The sequence below is a fragment of the Microcaecilia unicolor genome, unplaced genomic scaffold (assembly GCF_901765095.1).
Source record: "Microcaecilia unicolor unplaced genomic scaffold, aMicUni1.1, whole genome shotgun sequence".
Taxonomy (NCBI): Eukaryota; Metazoa; Chordata; class Amphibia; order Gymnophiona; family Siphonopidae; genus Microcaecilia; species Microcaecilia unicolor.
The window spans coordinates 43,248-57,857 of NW_021963562.1; the positions used below are offsets into that span (position 1 = coordinate 43,248).

The following is a 14,610-nucleotide window of genomic DNA, read 5'->3' on the forward strand; positions in this document are numbered from 1 at the left end:
AGTACCCCCTTTTTGGGGACCACGAAGTAGATGGAGTACCGACCGAGAGCGAGGATCTGACTGCCACAGCCTTGGCCGGCAACTTGCAGGGGGACTCCAAGAAAGAAATCTGACAGGGGATGAGTCAATTCCAGTTTGTAAGTTTGCAGCTATCCCGTATGACACCCACTGGTCTGATGTCACCCTGGTCCACTCCCAGAGAAACAGCGACAACCAACCTCCAACTACCACTTCTGGGGAATGGATCAGGGGCCCATCCTTGAGAAGCATGGGCAGCTGCTGTGGCCCTGGAGGAGGAGGCACCGAAGCACCTATCACCCCGAAAGGGCTGCTGCTGCTTCTCTTGAAAGTGCGGCCTGTGAAAGGAACCCAACCTTGCCCAGGCAGTAATGCTTCGCTTCCAGATACCTGGATCGGGCTTTGATCCTGATGAACTGGGTTCCAGATATCTAGATCGGAGTGGGAAGAAGCTTTAGGCTTGATCTCTAGCAGGTGCTGCCCTTTGAACTCCATAAGATCCTTAACAATCTTCTCCAAATCCTCACTAAAAAAATGTTTGCCCTGAAAGGGTAGCTGAGCCAGGCAAGCCTTGGAGGCCGTATCTGCAGTCCAATGCTGAAGCCAAAGTCAGCAGTGGACCATCGACATCAACGCGACTTCCTTCACAGAGGCCCGCAGGAGATCCTAGAGCAAGTCTGCCAGATAGGCCAGTCCTGCCTCCAAGGACAGAAGGGACCGGATCAAGTCCTCTGCTGAGAAGGCTGTTGTATCCAAGAGAGGCATGCCCATGAGGCATAACAGCCAGAAACCGAGGCTTGCATGTTTAACGCCACCACCTCGAAGGATGCCTTATGGGTGGACTCCAACTTAAGGTCCTGCGCGTCCTTAATGGCAGTGCTGCCTTCCACAGGCAAGGCTGTCTTTGTGATGATGACAGTAATGAGAGAGTTAATGCTGGGAATATGCAAGGACTCTAGCAGCAAGTATAGCATTGCCATGGTGCACACCACTCTCAGCTCTGCATCTGAGTTTCTCATTGGCTGGAGATCAGGACCTTTATAGCTTCATGGATATGGAAGGTCCAAGGCAGGCACGTTGTACCCAACATCAGAGGGTCAGCACAAGCCTCGCAGGCAGTGGGTCCAGCGAAGAAATGTTAAGTGCCTCCAGAGATCTAGTGATGAGAGCCATGAGCTCATCCCTGCAAAACAGCCTTGCCGCCGTTGGGTCATCCAGTCCTCTGGAGGAAGCTCCCCTTCCTCCAAAGGGTTGTACTGCGTGGGTCCGACCCCACAGACAAGGAACCCACCAAAATATGATTGAAGGCACCTGAAACCTCACTGAGGTCTTGTGGAACCTCAACACACAATTTTCGCAGAGGCCTCCAGAGAGCCCCCCAGGGTAGAAGCAGGAGCTGGAACTTGCACACACTCTTCGCAGGGGCCTCCAGAGAGTCCCTGTGGGTAGAAGCAGGAGATGGGTTTCCCCCAGCACATTTGAGCAAAAAGGCCTTGTTTGTGCATGAGGAGCACAAATTCCAGGGAAAAAGGCACCTCCCCAGCCTCAGCACTACCCTGGAACCCAGCATCCAGCTCCTAGGTCTGAACATCGGAACACATCCCTGCAGCATCTCCCTACTGAGTTTCCGATGTTGGAGATTCAAAAATGGTGGCAGCGGGAGAGCAGGCCAAGGCAATGCCCACAGAGTCTGCCAAAACCATCCCCAAAAACAAATGTACTATCATTAAAATTTTTTTTTACTATTACTGATAGGTGTTACCACAAGGTGAAGTAAAAACTGGATGATCCCTTTTTCAAAATGACATCATTTAAGAAGTGACCGATAAGATCCGTTATAGCAAAATGGCATTTAGTCAGTGGTGTTGAAGACTTCATGAATGTGTCAAAGTTGAAGGAGGGCACTTTGCGCACAAATTATGAATTAACTAAGAAAAAAAACGTTATATTAATGTATTTTGAAAGGCCATACTAAATGTTAAAACAACTGCAAAATATTTTGAAACTATGTAAGGAGTCTCATTTTTTTCCAGACACCACGTATATGTGCCACATCACTTTTTAAAGACGTATTTGTCAGAGTATTGATTTCATATATAAATATAAATATATATATCTGTGTATACATACACATACACACACACCATCATCATCTGCAGCAGATTGATCTGTAAATAAACGCAAGAAACTGACATATTGGTTTTTGGTTCTTATATTCATTTACCTAACATTTACTTAAAATATGAATTGTGTTTGGACTAAGTGTACTGCATTCTGATATTTTACCACATTTAGGGGGTCCTTTCACTAAGCTGATAGTGTTTGCGCAGTGTTTGCGCTTAAAAATGGCTCACCACAGGATGCGCTCAGGCATCCTACAGTTAGTTCCAAATCTACACACGCAAAAAATATATATTTTTTTTATTTTTGTTGAAGGAGTCATGTCTAGGGGGGACAGAGGGTAGGCATTCCTGTGCTAATCAGTTAGTGCATCTGCATATGTGCTAACTGGTTCGCGCAGGATTACCTCATAAGCCCTTATCGCTTACAAAACAGGTGCTGGTAGGGGCTCCCGCTGTAATTCTTTTAATGGTCATGCACTAATAGCAACATTAGACATGGCCAATGTTCCTTCTAAGTTGTGCGGGAGTCCACCACCTATATTCCTGCCAGTGGGGGTGCTGTTTCAATATTATATTTTCAATACCAAGGGACAGGCAAGTTCTGCAGGACTCTAGAGGACCTGCGTTTCCCTAGTGAAGAACCACCCAACCCCCCCCCCCCCCCCCCTGCAAAAGTATGGTTGGAGAACTGCTGCATAGCTTAGAGGGAACAGTACACATGGCCATTAATAGAAGAAATAAAAAATTGGCCATTTTCCGGCTGAAGTAAAAATGGCCTTAGCGCGCAGGAAAAACCTCATATCAAGGATCCACTAGGCTACTTTTTACCGTGACTTAGTAAAAGGACCCCTTTGCATGTAATTGTGTCATGGATGTTAATTACTTCTCTAAGACCACTTTGTTTGAGTACCGTATACATTTAAAACTGTTCACTAACAAGTATTCTTACCGCAATCCTCATATTCATCAATTTCCTGTACTAACATATATATTAATTGTCTCCTTTTTTGTCAAGTCATGGAACTTCTCAGTACAGTCTACACTAGAAAGGTAGAGATGAGATTATCCACTCCACCTACAAAAGCACAATATAGAGGAACTCCGATATAACGCTATGATTTGGATCAATAAAATATCATTGTGCTAAATGCAGGATCACGTTATAACGGGGCCAATAGAACATGAACACAATTGAACCAAAAATTGAAAAAGGAGCTGCATGTAAAAAAAACAAAATGGAGCCAAGACATGATTGCGATATATGTGGATTTCTGTTAGTGTGGGGCACTTGAAGTTTTGGTAAAAAAAGAAAATGCTTATTTTATATATCTAGTAAGTCAGTGGCATTACTTCTAATAAGGTAGCAGTGCCTCAGTCAAACTATTTTGACCCAAACTGATACAAAGAAAAAATTTATACTATTCATTGAATATGTTCAAGTGTGCAGCACTGCGTACGTCTAGTAGCGTTATAGAAATGATAAGTAGTAGTAGCAGTAGTAGTTTTCATGCTCAAGTCAGCCTTCAATATCCAGTTTCCAGACACTGCTCTTGCATGAGCCAGCAATGACTTAGTTAAAAGAAGATGTTATCCTATAAACAATTATAAAATTGTCAAAGGGGAGTTGGCGCATTTTTAGATATTTACTATTCAACGCTGTCTATATCACAAAGTAATAAAGTATGTAGTGCAAGGAAGAAAACATTAACCTTGCATACACACTATAGCTCTGCTTTACAAGAAACTTTGATATCTTCAAGGAATTACCTTAGAGCAGGAGTGGGTAACTCTATTTCCTAACTTCAAGACATCCACATCAAATATGTACAAGGTGCATTTGGATGTACACCCTCCACTGAATACATACATTTCATGCATATTCATTTTGGGTATCTAAAAAACATCACCAGCTTTCAGCATTTGAGGACTGAAATTGCTTATCCTTGTCTCAGAACTATCCACAGTGTTGTACCTCAAAATAATTATTGTACATTATTTGTTAGACTCAAATTCTGACGTTTTGGAAGTAGATCATTTTCTTTACTAACTATAGTTGCTTTTCTATTATCATTATTTCTTTTTCGCACATTTAAAATAATCTTACACGTTTTAAGACACAAGAATCTTGACTAAAGCTGAAAAAAGGACTAGTGCAATCTGCCATATAAAACTGGAACTGCACCACTCACCAGCCAATGAAACAGAAAAAATTCAGTACAATATATATATATATATTTTTTTTTTTTAATTTATTTATTTTTACTTCCAAAACCAATGCAAACCAGTGGCGTACCAAGGGGGGGGCGGTGGGGGCGGTCCGCCCCGGGTGCACGCCGCTGGAGGGGTGTCGCGCACCGGTCAGCATCGTTGGTTTCCATGCTCCCTCTGCCCCGGAACAGGAAGTAACCTGTCCTGGGGCAGAGGAAGCATGAAAACCAACGACGCTGACCGGCGCGCGGCACCCCTCCAGCGGCGTGCACCCGGGGGGGGGGGTTCTTTCGCCGGGGGGTGTCCCTTCACCGGGGGGGGGGGGGGGAGTCGCCGCGCTGCAAGGGGGGGGTGCTCCACCCGGGGGCGCGGCACATCGGCGATCCGCCCCGGGTGTCAGCGCCCCTCAGAACGCCACTGGTGCAAACCCCTTTCTAGATCATTCCCAGAACTCTGGGTCATATCAGAGCCTATATGCACTGTCTAATATAGTAATTTACAATTGCTCATTAGGCAGCGACTATGTATTCTTCAGAAGAAAGATTATGTGGAAGTTTGATGCCATTCATTTTCCTCCTCACTTGGCTCCTACTCTAATAGTTTACAGAATGCTAGCACTTACATATGCCAAAGGAGCCAATAATTGACAGTTGCGCACATGAGTGCTATGTGCTATTCCATAAAGTATGCACCAGAGTCACTCAGCGTGTAACTGCGAGGGAGCCATACACATGGGCAGAGCGTAGGATTGTTGCCAAGTAATGTACCCAGGTGCATCAACTTACACAAGCCACTGAGCTATTGTAAAGGGAAAAGAAAAGGGACTTGATATATACTGCCTTTCTGTGGTTACAATCAAAGCAGTTTACACATTACATACAGGTACTTATCTTGTACCTGGGGCAATGGAGGGTTAAGTGCCTGCCCAGAGTCACAAGGAGCTGCAGTGGGAAGAGATCCCAGTTCACCAGGATCAAAGTCTGCTGCACAAACCACCAGGCTTGGGTGTGCATAAATTTTGGCATGCCAATGCAGCTTTCTACTAGTATTTTTTAGGATAGGCTGGAAAGGGCTTCAATGGCAATTTCAGTAACTGGAACCGAGGACTGTGCTGGGCAGACGTTTACAGTCTGGGTCCCACAAATAACAAGACATATTTGGATAAGCTGGAGTAGGCTTTGACGGCAACTCCAGTAGGTGAAACTTAAGGACAAAGTCAGGCGGACTCCTACGGTCTATGTCCCAGAAACACCAATGAAAGACTCTTGATAAAATATATATCACATTCATTGTTAATTTAATCATGAATTGATAATGACTGTGACTGTTGGGCAGACTGGATGGACTGTTGAGGTCTTTATCTGCCGTCACTTACTATGTTACTATTTTATAATGACTTAGGCTCCCCTTGGTGCTGTTATAGAATTGGCGCTAAGTGCACCCTATTGTGGCACCTAAATCAGGGAACTAAGCTACAGAATTGCTCCTTTTGGTGTCTAAAAGGCCAACTAGAGCTTGATTCATACCTGCACACTTAAAGCTTTGAGCAGTGAGTCCTTTTTCCAAGGCCAACGTGGTCAGAATGCCTAGAAAACTGGTGGTCACTGACTGCCGCTTGCTCTTGCAGAGGTCTTTTCCACTAGACTGTTCTGTAGGTTTGGATCTGAGCGGAACCTGCAGATTCTGATCCAGACTTCTAGCTCTGTTTGCAGTGGATATCAAGGCATCCATCCATTCCTGGGCTCTTGGGTGGGTCTCTGCCCTGAGGCGGAGAATGTCCTGAGGAAAAATTACCTGGAAGCAGGAGTCATAGCCATCCAGCATGTCAGGCTGAACAGCGAGGCACACATCTATGTTGTAACTCAGCAGTGGATCTTCATCCAAATGGCTAGGCTGGTAGGCCTGAAGCTGGGATTCAGTAAGTACAAAAGTAAAGGCTTTCCAGTTGTTCTGAAACGTTAATCTGTACAATGTCCCAGATTTCAAAACTTTATTATGGAACTCTCTTGGTATCTCAACCATGGTTTCCTGCTTAAGAAGCTCGCTGGACTTCTTTAGTAGACTATAGGCTTTGTTAAACTTCTGAGTACTCTCTACCTCCTCGTGCTCATGGCTCACATAAGATGGAATTAAAGTCACAGAACGCATCCCCACCCAAAGTTTCTGACCCCAGTCTAGAGCCTCCCAGGGCGAATCTGCCCTCAGCTGTAAATGGGTGTCATCTGATAAAACAGCATCCATCAACTTAGTTTCATAGTTCCCTGTGACGGTGATGCTTTGGAAACAAGCAAGAGGATAAACTGTGAGGAGATTCTGGTTGCCACTGCTGTCTAAACTATACAGGTGCAGTTTGCACAGAGAAAGCTCTGCATAACAATTTTGCCAGTAGCTGTCATGGTCTTTCCTGATTTCCAGGTACCCCTTCTTCAGAATATTTGGAAATGCTGATGTGAGTTCTGTAAGAAATTCAGAGAAAAAAGTCAAATTTTATTTTTATTCCACATTCTTCTATGAAACAGGACTGTAATCAGACTGCAATCCCATGAAAAATGTTTAGGGAGCTACTTGACCTGTAAAGAACCCATTTCTGTACTTATAAGAGCCAACATTTCACAATGGTTAGGGGTGCCAAACATAATATAAACTACCACTCCCTGAACACAATAAATTAGATTGCTGGCTCCTATGTTTCCACTTGCAATCTACGTTATATGCTAACCAATAGCACTACAGTAACACAACTTTAGTAGAAATAGCCTGACATTTATTGGCTGAAAACTTGTACTATTCTCTACTTTCTTATCACACTCAACTGTGCTATGACATCTCATGAGAAAGGTATCTCTATTATATTCCATTTCAAACATCATAACTGTGTTGCTTAATACTGTAGCATTAAAGGAGGTGAAAATTTAATTTAAAATGAATAACCTGTGCACATACGCATACACCAGGCTTTTGTTACCTCCACTGTCTTTTTGAGCTCTTAAACCCAGTAAGTATGCTATATAGTATGTATTACCTGATCATAATTTAAAGACTGACCGAACTTCAGTTACAGCGCCAAAACTGGGCCAAAATCCTTCTTCTGCCCAGTTTTGGTTTCAGCCAAAAGGTTACTTTAATTTTCAGCCATGTTTTTGATTTTGGCCAAAAATGACCATGTGTTTTTGGTGGAAACTAAAAATTTGTGCTTTGCCTCATTTGTCTCCCCCTCCCTTCCTCTCCTCCCCCCTTTCCCATAGTAGTAGGCTCCCCGGGCCTATTTTATAAACCATGGTGAACTAGGGGTATAGTTGGGGCAGCAGCAATTCTCAATTACTTGTGCCCATTCCAGCTCTGCTCTCAAAAATGGCAGCCGCTACAGGAGCTTTGTGCCTGCCTTGACTATACCACTAGACCACCAGGGATTGTAAGGTAGTCCTGTTGGGGGGGGGCTACTTTCTGCATTTTTCTTTTTGTACTGTGATTGCAAGTAATGCAGTTATGATCTTCCACAATTATTTGAGTGCTTCAAATAAATGCTTTTAATACAAAATTTTAGCAGGAATTTAAGTCTGTAAATTTGGGGTGATAAGCTCCTCTATGGAGTTATGATGTCAGCTGTTACTCCAAGTGTGGGGCAAAGACAGCCACAATAAAAGCACAGTAGACTTTTAGGTTCAGTTTTCATTATCATGCTGTCCATGTGTGTGGAGGCCGTTTTGCTTGGAGGTATAATACGGTCTTTCATTATTTAAACTATTATATTCTACCTCGGACACTGTAGGCTTAGTTGAGAGATGCAGTCTGAAAGCTCCGACAATCCCCAGCAGCCCTCATTACGTCACATTTAAATAACCAAATTTGAGTTTTCAGTTTCCGCCGAAAGCTTTTGGGCAGTTACAGTGAGCCTCTATCATAATTATTACTACATGCAAAGTATAGACAAGGGGACTACTAAACCAACACAGCAAGATAAAAGGGCTATTTTCCTCACAAACCAATATATGATAGCACTACAGTACAGTCTCGATCATCCAACCTTCGCTAATCCGACCATGCATCAAAACCAACAGACACCCCCCCCCCCACCTCCCGGGGTGACATCATCACATTTATTTCTATTAAAAAAATCTTTGTTTTAAAATAATTTTTAAAAATTGGGAACTCCGTGCCTTTGTTTGAAGGGTTTATGCAGTGTTTTCGACTTTTTACTTATCTGACACGGGTCAGTCCCATTTACGTCAGATACTGTACACCGCCTTGAGTTAATACCTTCAAAAAGGCGGTAAATAAATCCTAATAAATAAATAACTGAAACTGTACTGTATTATAAAATTAGAGAGCTATTAATTTGTACCTACAAATTTTACATTTGTGTCATTTTGTACTTTACAGCAAGTTTTGCATATTACACAAATTAAGAGGTATGTCCCTTCTGAATTCCTGTTGTACAGAGCAGAAGGGTCCAAATACTTTTCCTTTACATGTTGTGATGCCTGTTCCAAAATACTGAAGGAAAAACATTTCAACCAAACAATCTAATTGCTTAAAAATCTACTATGTGCTGTATAATATATGTAGCATGTTGAGACACAATTTGATTTAATGACTATCTTTGCTCCTAAGAGACCGTGTAACCCTGACACAAAACACTGAATGCAGACGTAATCTAATAATCTTATTAGGCAATGAATCAAGTATGTCCTGGAAGAAAAATTATTAAACAAGAAAATACAATTATGCATATATGTTATGGCCATCTGCTCCATCTATTTGTTTATTAAGATTTGTTAACTGCTTTTATGAAGAGATTTACCCAAGGTGGTGTATGACAGGTATGTCTCTTCCCCGTCCACAATGGGAAATCAGACAAAAACATATAGCATGCAAGTTCACCATGGTCACTTAGTTGGAATCCTGTCATAATTCAACTAACCTATGAACTGTCACAGGAAACCAGGACCTGTGACAGTTCATAGGTTAGTTTTACAGTGTGGATTAATAAATGGGGAACGTATGCGGAGCATGGCTCATGGAATTTTTTTCCAATGCGTGTGTCCCTGTGTCTGTCTTGGAGGAAAGAGAGAAGGGCCTGTCTGAATAGAGAGGTACCCAAATATTCAAATAATAAAATGAAATTGTGCGATATAAGACTATTAGGTATCACTGCCAACACATTTAAAAGGAATTTACAATTTATCCAGAGGGTGCGACTGTCCCACTGCAATACGTACTGCTGTGCATCTTCTTACTAGTTTGAGGTGCTCATTGCATGGTTCAGTCACTACTGCAGACATTTAGTTTGAGGAGCCTCCTGCCCTGGAGTCTGTACCTTGATCCAAAAAAAGAGGACAAACAAATCTCTCGATTCATATGGAAAGGAGAAATTACCTTCAGGAGAAATGAGGGGATAATGTAGACAGACACTGAGTCCTCCAAGGAGGAGAGATATGTGTTCCAACAGGATAGAGCCTGAAGCTCTGACACTCTCCTGGATGAAATGATTACCACTAGAAAGATTGTCTTCAAGGTGATATCCTTGAGCAAGACAGCACTTTAGGAGGCTCATTGGGAGCTCCCAAAAGCATGTTAAGTACCAGATTCAAAATCCGAGAGGAAAGAGATGGTCGAAGAGGAGGCCGCAGATGAGTGACCTCTTTCAGAAAACATACAACGTCCCCATGAGCTGCTAGAGAAACCCCAAAACCATGCCTATGTAACAGAAGAGAGACGCAAGCTGAACTTTGAGGGAATTCAGTGCCAAGGCCTGGTCAAACCCCTGCTGCAGAAAGCTGAGCACCTCTGGGATTCAAGTTTTCCACAGGGAGAGGGAGCACTACTGACATCATTCCTCAAAAACATTCCAGACCTGGGCATAAGCCAAAGTAGTGAATGACTTGAGGGCTTTCAGAAGGTGGCAATGGCAGTGGAAGAGAAGCCCTGTTTCATCCCAGAGTATTAATAGAACTAAAAAATGAACTTGCGGAGCTACTGTTAGAAATATGCAATCTGTCCCTAAAATCGAGTGTAGTACCGGAAGACTGGAGGGTAGCCAATGTTACTCCGATTTTTAAGAAGGGTTCCAGAGGAGATCCGGGAAATTATAGACCGGTGAGTCTGACGTCGGTGCCGGGCAAGATGGTGGAGGCTATTATTAAGAATAAAATTGCAGAGCATATACAAAAACATGGACTGATGAGACAAAGTCAGCACGGATTTAGTGAAGGGAAGTCTTGCCTCACCAATCTAATGCATTTTTTTGAGGGGGTAAGCAAACATGTGGACAATGGGGAGCCGGTTGATATTGTATATCTGGATTTTCAGAAGGCGTTTGACAAAGTGCCGCACAAAAGACTCCTGAAGAAATTGCAGAGCCATGGAATCGGAGGTAGGGTATTATTATGGATTAAGAACTGGTTGAAAGATAGGAAGCAGAGAGTAGGATTGCGTGGCCAGTATTCTCAGTGGAGGAGGGTAGTTAGTGGGGTCCCGCAGGGGTCTGTGCTGGGTCCGTTGCTTTTTAATGTATTTATAAATGACCTAGAGATGGGAATAACTAGTGAGGTAATTAAATTCACCGATGACACAAATTATTCAGGGTCGTCAAGTCGCAGGAGGAATGTGAACGATTACAGGAGGACCTTGCGAGACTGGGAGAATGGGCGTGCAAGTGGCAGATGAAGTTCAATGTTGACAAGTGCAAAGTGATGCATGTGGGTAAGAGGAACCCGAATTATAGCTACGTCTTGCAAGGTTCCGCGTTAGGAGTTACGGATCAAGAAAGGGATCTGGGTGTCGTCGTCGATGATACGCTGAAACCTTCTGCTCAGTGTGCTGCTGCGGCTAGGAAAGCGAATAGAATGTTGGGTGTTATTAGGAAGGGTATGGAGTCCAGGTGTGCGGATGTTATAATGCCGTTGTATCGCTCCATGGTGCGACCGCACCTGGAGTATTGTGTTCAGTACTGGTCTCCGTATCTCAAAAAAGATATAGTAGAATTGGAAAAGGTACAGCGAAGGGCGACGAAAATGATAGTGGGGATGGGACGACTTTCCTATGAAGAGAGGCTGAGAAGGCTAGAGCTTTTCAGCTTGGAGAAGAGACGGCTGAGGGGAGATATGATAGAAGTGTATAAAATAATGAGTGGAATGGATCGGGTGGATGTGAAGCGACTGTTCACGCTATCCAAAAATACTAGGACTAGAGGGCATGAGTTGAAGCTACAGTGTGGTAAATTTAAAACGAATCGGAGAAAAGTTTTCTTCACCCAACGTGTAATTAGACTCTGGAATTCGTTGCCGGAGAACGTGGTACGGGCGGTTAGCTTGACAGAGTTTAAAAAGGGGTTAGATAGATTCCTAAAGGACAAGTCCATAGACCGCTATTAAATGGACTTGGAAAAATTCCGCATTTTTAGGTATAACTTGTCTGGAATGTTTTTACGTTTGGGGAGCGTGCCAGGTGCCCTTGACCTGGATTGGCCACTGTCGGTGACAGGATGCTGGGCTAGATGGACCTTTGGTCTTTCCCAGTATGGCACTACTTATGTACTTATGTACTTATGTACTAAGCATCTCTTCTCAAGGGCTAGCTGTAAGCCAGAAAGGATCTGTATCCTCCATTTCCACAGGACCCTGTCTGAGTAACCTTCAACTCCTGGGAAAATGAAGTGGGGACTCCATCAGGAGCGGAACAAGATTTGCACACCATGGCCTTTGGGGCCAAACTAGAGTCATGAGAAGAACCAGAGATGAAATGATATTCTCCTAAAGACCTGGCCAATCAGAGAACATGGTAGAAAGATATGCAAAAGCTCCTCCTTGAGCCAGTGATGAACCACGGCATCTATTTCCATCAAGGCCACCTCTTTCCTGCCGCTGAAGAAGTGTTCTGCCTTGACATTCCCATGAGGCTGAAGACAGGCTGCCCCCACCAGTACAGAAAGAGCTAGAAGGCTATCTAACCCAGCTTCCACTCCCCCGGATCCTGCAAGAAGCTGCTGAGAAAGTCTGCTGTCACAGTTCAGGAAAGGAAACTGGGCCGCAGCCGAGTTGGTGCTACCCGGTCAACCCAAAGGTTACCCAGGTCCTGACTGGTGGCAGACAAGTCGTCCAGGAAAGGTATAGGACAAGGTACAGTAGGCAACAACAGTCTAGAGTAACAGAAACAAAAGGCAAGGCTGGAACTTGAAGGCAGGACTGGAACTGGAAAGCAGGAAGCAGGGCTGGAGTAGGACTGCACACAAGGCAAGAACAAGCTAAAGCAAGATTGAAGCCAACAGGAACAAACAAAGACAGGGCTAGGGACAAGACAGGAACTGGCTGAGGCAAGGCTAGAGACAAGGTTGGAACAAATGAGCCAGGGCTGTAGTGCAACACACATGCTAGATACCACTAAGAGACCTGTGTTGCAAAGCAGGAGGGTCCCATGATTCCTTATAAGGGCCCTCACGTCACAATTTCTGGTGCCCCAGAACAAGGCATGGAGCACACTGAAAGAAGCAGTAGGAGCACCAGAATGAGGCTAGAATACTGGAACATCAGAGTGAGGATTGGATAATCTTTGGAATGAGGCTTGGAGCATAGTCAAACAGGGAAACCGGCAGCAGAGGCATCAGTGCAGGAGGGATGCAGTGCCAGGGAGGTTGTCTGGAGAAGCCGCAGAGCCCAACCACCAGAAGAAAAGGTGAGTTGGGTACAATCATGGCTGTGACAGTACCTCCTCCCCAAAGACCCTCTTCCCTTCAGTCCAATTTTGGGTCTATGAGAAAACACTCAGTGGAATCTTCTGATGAGCTTCGGAGCCTGAACATGGACCACAGGACTGGAGCTGGAAGGCAAGACTGGAGATAAAGACAAGACTGGAGCTTGAAAATAGGGCTGGAGTAAAACGGTAGCCGACAGACTTCCATGAGATGTCCTTGGGAGAATAGCCCCCCCCCCCCCTGAAATTACGGATGTCTATGGTCCGGTTCTTTGGGCTCAGTGAATGAAATAGGAGGTTGTGGATGTTCCTTTGGTAGATCTCTAGCCATGTAGTCATCAATGGCCTCGGTCTTGGATGCTAAGAGCGAGTAAGTTTCACTCTGAAGAAGCCTCCTTCCCAGTAGGAAATCCACAGTATCCTTGTTCTCCTGATATGGAGGACTTGTCTCTGCTTGCTGGTTGAGGCAGTCCTTGGCTGGAACCACACTGGTCTTGGGTAGCTCATACAGAATGCTAGTAGTGGCCAGGGTGACAGCAGATGTCTCGAAGTCCAAGCAATGTTGATCGCAGGTATCAGTCCAGGCGGTGACTTCACCTCTCGTCCAGTCTAACGTCGGGTTGTGTTTATGTAGAAAGAGCAACCCTAGGATGATGGGCTTCATGGATGTCTGGAGGACATACAAAACAATGGCCTCCCTGTGTCACCTATGAACAGGCATAGCAGAACTGTCTTTGTTTTGAGATATCCTTGAATATTCCCATAAACTGAAGAGACCAGAATGGTCAGGCAAATCCTGAATAGGAATTCTGAAATGCTGGACATGGGCTTCATCAATGAAGTTCCCACCTGCTCCAGAATCCAGGAAGACCTCAACAATTTTCTCTCCTTGATCTAGATCAAGAACTGCTGTGGTATACTGAACCCCACAAACAGGCCTATCATTTAAATAAATACAAGGAACTGGTAAATAAGATAGATATTCTAGAATCTGCTTTCTGCAAGGAACTAAAATATGCTAACTGACTTTCTCAGCTTCAGTTTATAAAAATTTCCTTTCCTAAGATCAGATCCTTGCAGTAACAAAGGAATGAATTGAGGTAAATATTCATAACAATTGCTTAGATTCCTATGTAAAAATACTTGCTCAAATTGTAATTCCACCCAATGAAAAAAGGCTACTGCTTCCGGAGTCACTGCTTGATCACTGGTGCCTCCCTGCTTGATGATATAAGCGATCATCATTGCATTGTCTGCCATCACCTGGACCACTGTCCCATGGAGCAGGGGGAGGAACTCAAAGAGCCAAGTGGACTGCCTGGATCTTCAGACAGTTGATGGACCATGAGTCCACTGGGAGGACCAACACCCCTATGCCATTTTGCCCAAACATTGAGTCCCCCCAACCAAGAAGGCTCGCATTGGTGGTCACCATTAGTTATTCAGGCAAGGCCACCAAAACCACTCACAAGTCACTGAGGCAGTCCCACCAAGCCAGGCCAGACCACGCCAAACCCTGAGGGGGAGAGGCAAACTGTGGTCGAAGTCCTGGGAGACAGATGCCCACTGTGAC

General features: G+C 44.3%; 1 protein-coding gene across 1 annotated transcript; it reads right to left on the bottom strand.

Moving 5' to 3' along the window:
- Positions 1–218: 218 nt before the first annotated feature.
- Positions 219–13,701, bottom strand: LOC115459426 (pleckstrin homology domain-containing family M member 3-like; the record flags this gene model as incomplete). Its single annotated transcript, XM_030189250.1, has 5 exons — positions 13,289–13,701; positions 12,416–12,486; positions 5,876–6,805; positions 370–374; positions 219–279 (listed from the first exon to the last, which is right to left on the bottom strand). Coding segments are annotated over exons 1-5 (1,480 nt in total), but the record flags the coding sequence as incomplete, so codon positions are not given.
- Positions 13,702–14,610: the final 909 nt, after the last annotated feature.